General features: G+C 45.0%; 1 protein-coding gene across 1 annotated transcript in view; it reads right to left on the bottom strand.

The window, feature by feature from the left end:
• Window positions 1–6,226, bottom strand: part of Glp2r (glucagon like peptide 2 receptor) — a 64,394-nt gene that overhangs the window by 7,874 nt on the left and 50,294 nt on the right. The window contains exon 11 of the mRNA XM_021178184.2: window positions 4,567–4,705. Within this exon, the coding sequence (XP_021033843.2) occupies window positions 4,567–4,705 (139 nt within the window). The remainder of the gene's footprint in view (window positions 1–4,566; window positions 4,706–6,226) is intronic.

Here is a 6,226-nt window from a genome sequence, read left to right on the forward strand (position 1 = left end):
GGGGAATGCCAGGGCCAAAAGAATGGGAATGGGTGGGTAGGGAAGTGGGGGGCGCTATGGGGGACTTTTGGGATAGCATTGGAAATGTAATTGATGAAAATATGTAATAAAAATATTAAAAATTAAAAAAAAAGAAAAAAGAAAAAAATCAATGTACTATGTTGTCTCTCCTATTTATATATACCTATATTTGGCAGCGTTTTAACTTCTTGTGAATTTGAGTTACTGTACATTGTCTTTTTTCCCCTCCAGACTGAAGGATTTCCTTTGAAACCACTTGTGGGACTGTCAGCAAATTTGCTCAGTCTTTATCTACCAGAGAACATATGTTACCTTCATCCTGGGACAGTTTCGCAAGCACTAGAGCTATTAATTGACATCTTGTTCTTAGCCCTCCTCATGCTCTGCCACACCTCTGCCTTCCAGCTCAGCTGGCTGGCACAGTTGTGTAAAGAGCCTCTAGTCTTTTGCCATATTAAAGAGTGTGTCTTGTTTGTGAGATAAGATCTTGCTCTCCTACTCAGGCTGGCCCTGAGTCTGTGATCCTCCTGCCTCAGCCACTTAAGTGTTAGGATTGCCGGCTTATGACCATGGAGTTAGGCCTTGTACCTCAGCGTTTTGACTTCAGGGTCTCGGGATGTGAATAACCCTTGTTTGGTGCTGCTTCCAGCCCATTGTGCACATGGATTCAATGTTTCATCCAGTCTGGGAAGTTTCCCAGCATCGCTTCTGCACATTTTCCCTCCCACTTCTTGTCTCGGCTTTCTCAGGACTCCCTATGCACACATATTGCTTCCCCAGGGCACCACATGGGTTATCGAAGCTCTGTCATTTCTTTACTGTTTTCTCTCTGTTAAGCCGATAAGCTCATCTCCACAGACCTGTCTTCATGTTCACTCTTTCCTTCTTCTGCCACCTTAGTTCTGAGAGGGCACTGTTCTGTGGAAATCTCCATCATACTTTTCGGAGAATTGGCATTGATGTCTTTTTTTTCCCTCAGTACAGGTCACACATTCCTGTTTCTTTGTCTCCTAACTTTAGATCCCCAAACTAATACTGTTGTTGTCTCTGTATGTTTCTTTTCCAAGAAGCATAGATCAAACAAGGTATTGCCCTGTACCTCAGGCTAGCCTGGGAAACCCTGTATAGAGCAGGCTAGCCCAAAACTCCTAACACTTCTCCTTCGGCCTGTGGAGAGCTAAGATTACCAGTGTGAGCCATGGCCCTCCATAGGGTTTTAGATACTTTGTTATCTTACTCCCCTCCTCATCACTGAGTGGTCTGACTTTTGGTTTAGTAACTTTATTACTTCCATGATATCCATCTCCCTACATTTACAGCCACTGGCATCTGCGCTCATTTTTAAAATGTAGGTTCTTGGGCTGGAGAGATGATGGCTTAAGTGGTTAAGTATGCCTACTGCTCTTGCAGAAGATTTGGGTTCAGTTCCTGGCACTTCCACCACGAAATGCACAACTGCCTGTAACTCCAGTTGCAGGGTATCTCGTGCCTTCTGGCCTCTTAGACACCTGCACACATGGTGCGTACATAGACTCATGTAGGCACGTATACACACATCATCATCATCTTTTTTAACCTCTTAGAAAAATTGGATCCTTACCTATAAGTCAAGTGTCCTGCCCCTGTTTATATTAGCTGAACAGGGAGCCAGTGACTGGTCAGAAATCATGTTTAACCACCTCGTGGTGTAAGGTCCCCATATACTTTGCCATCAATCCTGTGTGTCCCTGGAGAATACATTCCAGGTTCAGCCCGTGAAGAGGGATCCCACAGCCTTTCTTTCCAAGTCCTGAGAATGTCTGAAAACTTGGGCATGTGTACAACCTTAGTCTTTCTGAGAGACAGAGGATAGCCCCTCACAACAGCCTCTGCCTCTCATCTTCTGGCTAACCCACCAAATCTATTTTTAGCTCTGAATAGGTCTGCCCTACCTATGACTGTGATTGGTCTCCCCTGCTCCTTTGGAAAAAAATGGCCACCCAGGCCCATGGAGTTTCCTGCTCTAGATCACACGGGCCTCCTGCTGAAAAGTGGCTAACTCTCACCGGGAGCTCCTCACTGATGGGCAGGACACAGTGATTAAAATGCTCACTGAAACAGTAGTAGACTCCCACTGGCCCTCTTCTGCTTCGGTAATCTTTCTGAAACCGACCCTTGTCTTGGTAAATTTCTAGTGTCCTAAGATACTTAAGACTGACAGCTTTCCTGTCCAGTTCCATCAAGTTCAGTTCCTGCCCCCTTCTCTCTAGGCCAGCATGGTGGCTTACTTTACACTGAAGTTATATTTTTGCTCGTTTGGTGAGGCTTGTCTTTCTCTTTTGAGATGATAATAGAATTACACCATTTCTCCCTTCCATTTCCCTCTCTCCAAGCCCTCTCACATACCCCTCTTTGCTCTCTTCCAAAATAATAGTTCCTTTTTTTCATTAATTGTCATTATATTCATGTATGTGTGTGTTACTAAATACAACCTGCTCAGTCAGTATAATATTATTCATATTTATATCTTTAGGGATGGCCATTAGATAGTGAATAACCAGTTGGTGAGCCCTTCCCTGGGGAAGACTCACTCCCTCTCCTACTCTGGGCATTCTTTAATTGCCTGTAGTTCTTTGAGTAGGGAGGGTTGAGGCCTTCTGGGCTTTCCTCTGTCCATGTAGCATTTCTGTTGTTGTTGTTGTTGTTCTTGTTGTTGTTGTTGTTGTTGTTGTTGTTGTTCTTGTTCTTGTTCTTGTTCTTGTTCTTATCCTTGTTCAGATCATGTTAAGGCAGTCACACTGGTAAGATTTTACAGATGTAGCTTCTGATGTTACTAGGAGACATTTCTGTATTTTTTGAGGTACCATAGCATATAGCCCAGGCTGGCCTCTAACTCACTATGTAATGGAGAATGACCTTGAAGTTCTGATACCCTGCCCTACTTTCTGGCTGCTGGGAATATTTACTGAAGGTTACACTCAAGGTTACACAATGGTGTGGTACTGTGGGTCAAACCCAAGACATTACACATACTGAGCCAGCTCTCTAATAACTGAGATACTTCCCAGTGCTTGAGGCTTTCTGGGAGGGAAATTTCACCAAGTTCTTTCTTCTCCATTCCAGAAGCCCCATTTGATGTCAACATCAAGTGGTTAATTTGAAGTTGAAATTGGTTAATTCTTTTTTGGTTTGGTTGGTTTGGTTTGGGGTGGAGGTGGTCTTGTTTCTGTTTGGTTTGGTTTGGCTTTTGGTTTGGTTTGGTTTGGTTGGTTGGTTGGTTGTTTTCTGTTTAGTTGGTTTCTTGTTAGTTTTGTTTGTTTGTTTGTTTGTTTTGTTGTTTTTGTTTTGAGCCAGGGTTTCTTTCTGTTGCCTTGGCTGTCTTAGGACTCACCCTGGAGATGTAAGCCAGGCTGGACCCCAAACACATAAAGATCCACCTGCCTCTGCCTCCAGAGTGCTTGGATTAAGGCATGTACCTCCACTGCCCAACTAAGTTGATTAATTCTAAGACTACTACTGAATGGAGACTTTGGCCATGCCTATACTATTGCCTGAGGTCTGTTCCTTTACTGGCCTTTGCCCCTGAGCCACGCCTCTCTACATCCATACCCCTCCTCAGTCTCACCCTCCTTCACTTTAGGCCAGAGCACTCTAGGCTTGCTTTAAACTGCAGAATGCAGTGAAGTCATCACGATGCCAGCTCCAGACCTCAGCATTAAAATGCCAGCAGCCCCCTTTTCCATGCTCTTGGGAGCCCTGACCTGCCATCTATAAAGCAGTCACTTTGTGGAGAGATAACAAGGAAAGAATGTGTGGAAAGCCAGAGACCCTCAGACCAAATGGAAGAAAGAAACAGTTGATAGTGCAGAAAAAAAGAACAAGACAGAGGTCCTAGGAAGTCGAATCAAATGAAGCTAGCCCCAGCTCAGGCTGTTGTGAGTGTGTGAAGAAGCCACAGGGCCCCAGCAGACTTCATCACGTCAAAGCTTAGCTACCTCCAACCCCATGTCCTATCTAGATGTCTAACTCCAACCAATGTCATGGTTGAAGGTCACACTAAGCTTCATAGAATGTTAGCAGTGGTTAAACAAAGCATCGAGGCCACCAAAACTGCTGTTTCTAGTTTTGGTTCACACACATCTGTTTGGATTAAGAGCCTCTTAATCTGGACTCTCTTCTCCCTACCCTAGTAGTATTGTGTGCAGTGTATACATGCCACAGGATGCATGGTCATGGTCCTCTTTGTATGGTGCTCTGCAGATAACACAGCCAAAAATAGGCCCTAAATAAAAGGCTTCAAGGTGACACCCACAGTTAATATGGTCATGAGTCACACCACCTACTACAGTCCAGGAACAAGACCGATTTTCTCTTCTGCGTCACTGAATCATGCCGGCAGGATCTAGACAACACTTCCCCATCTGTACACCCTTGAATGTCACAGAGCCTCACCAATAGAGCCCGCTGATACTAGAAGAGTGTGTTGGTCCCCAGCTCTGCTCAATTCTCTGTTTGGATCCTGTGTGTCTTTCTTCTCTGAGCCAAAGCATGAGTCAGACTACTTACATGGAAGGAGCTCAGGGTCAACTGGATGAAGAGACGAATAAGTCTTGAAAATCCTTGAACTTGGTCGTCGGTGAAGAAAGTGAAGAGGAACTCATGAACCCCCATCAAAAGAATGAGGAGCAGTGTTGATTTTGCCAGTCTGCAAATAATACCAAGTATCAGTCATGAGGGCCTCGCTGGGACTATGCAACACGTCCTGCTGCCTGTGTGCATCTGTAGGGCAAATCTCCCACTCTTGGTGAACAGATAGTTTGTCTTTTGTGATCTTAGTTATTCTTGTATCCCTGTATGTAACAAATACTCAGGGAGCATTTATGGAATGAATGAAGGAACCATCCCCAGTAGGATATCACGCCTACAGATATTGATGTGTTTGATGGATAATACCCGTCTATGCGAGCAGCTGCCACCCTTAGGTACCACCCAAGTTTGACAAGTTTTCGAGTACTTGGCTTGCAGGTCCTGATACTGCTTCCTCTCCCCAGAAACTCAGCACTTCCAACATCAACCTCAGACAAGGAAGAAAATGAGTTGCCCAGGGCCACAGAGACACCAGTGGGTTATCCCCAGCCTGGACGTGGGGCCTGCCCTCTGCTGTCCCTCAGTCCTGTGGCAGACAGCAAGAGCCACAGGAAATGGAAAACTGATCCTCCTCGTAAAGCACACTAGAGTACACAGTGTGGAGGTTGGCGGTTGTTTACAGTCCACACACACACAAAAAGACAAACATTCCTTTGTACCACCCACGAGCAAAGTACACAGCTGGGGACCAATTGCTCCAAACTGGTGAATCCCAAGCACGGCTGGCCATTGAAATTCCTTTCAAGGCCTTGAAGAAATATACAGTGGGTCTTCAGAATGTGTAGGGTCTGCACTGAAAGATCCAACCAACTGTAGATTGACTGACATGATTTCTTCAATTTCGCCCATATTGAACTTACACAGATTTATCGTTTATCTCTAGACATTACAACACTGCAACTATTTACACAGCATTCACACTGCTTCGTGGACTAGATATAATCCAGAGAGGATGTAAAGTATATAGTCATGGAGAAGAGATAGATCAGCAGTTAAGAATGCTTGCTCTTCTTCCAGGGGACCCAGGTCCCAGCATCCACATCAAGTAGCTCGCAGTCACCTGTAACTCCAGCGCCAGGGAAACTAATGCCTTCTTCCAGTTTCCATGGATACCTGCACACATCTGACATGCACCCACATAGATGTATGCACGTAAAAATAAAACTTAAAAAATAAAGTATAATGAAAGGATGTCAGCACCTCAGGTGGGTTCTGGAATTGGTCTCCCGTGTCCTTTATTAAGGGACATCTTTCTAGGTCTCAGTGTGGACACCCTGAGGCCAAACTTAGAGAGGCTGTCCCCTGAGAGTGTGACGTTTTACAGAACTCCACAGTGGACTCTGGGGAGTGGTGGAGGCTGAGAAGGGCCTCACTTTACCACTGATCTGCTTCTTGATTTGACGCTAACAGAATTAGCAAAGGTGACTCATGTTCAGGGAAAACAAACTAAACTGGTGTCTAATCCACACTGGGGGAAAAAAACAGAGCTTAATTGTAATGTGTTTTTAACCCAAGTACTTAAAGAGTCAGAGTAGGAGGAAGCCCACCCCCAACACACACACACACACACACACACACA

This window comes from Mus caroli, chromosome 11, assembly GCF_900094665.2.
Source record: "Mus caroli chromosome 11, CAROLI_EIJ_v1.1, whole genome shotgun sequence".
Classification (NCBI taxonomy): domain Eukaryota; kingdom Metazoa; phylum Chordata; class Mammalia; order Rodentia; family Muridae; genus Mus; species Mus caroli.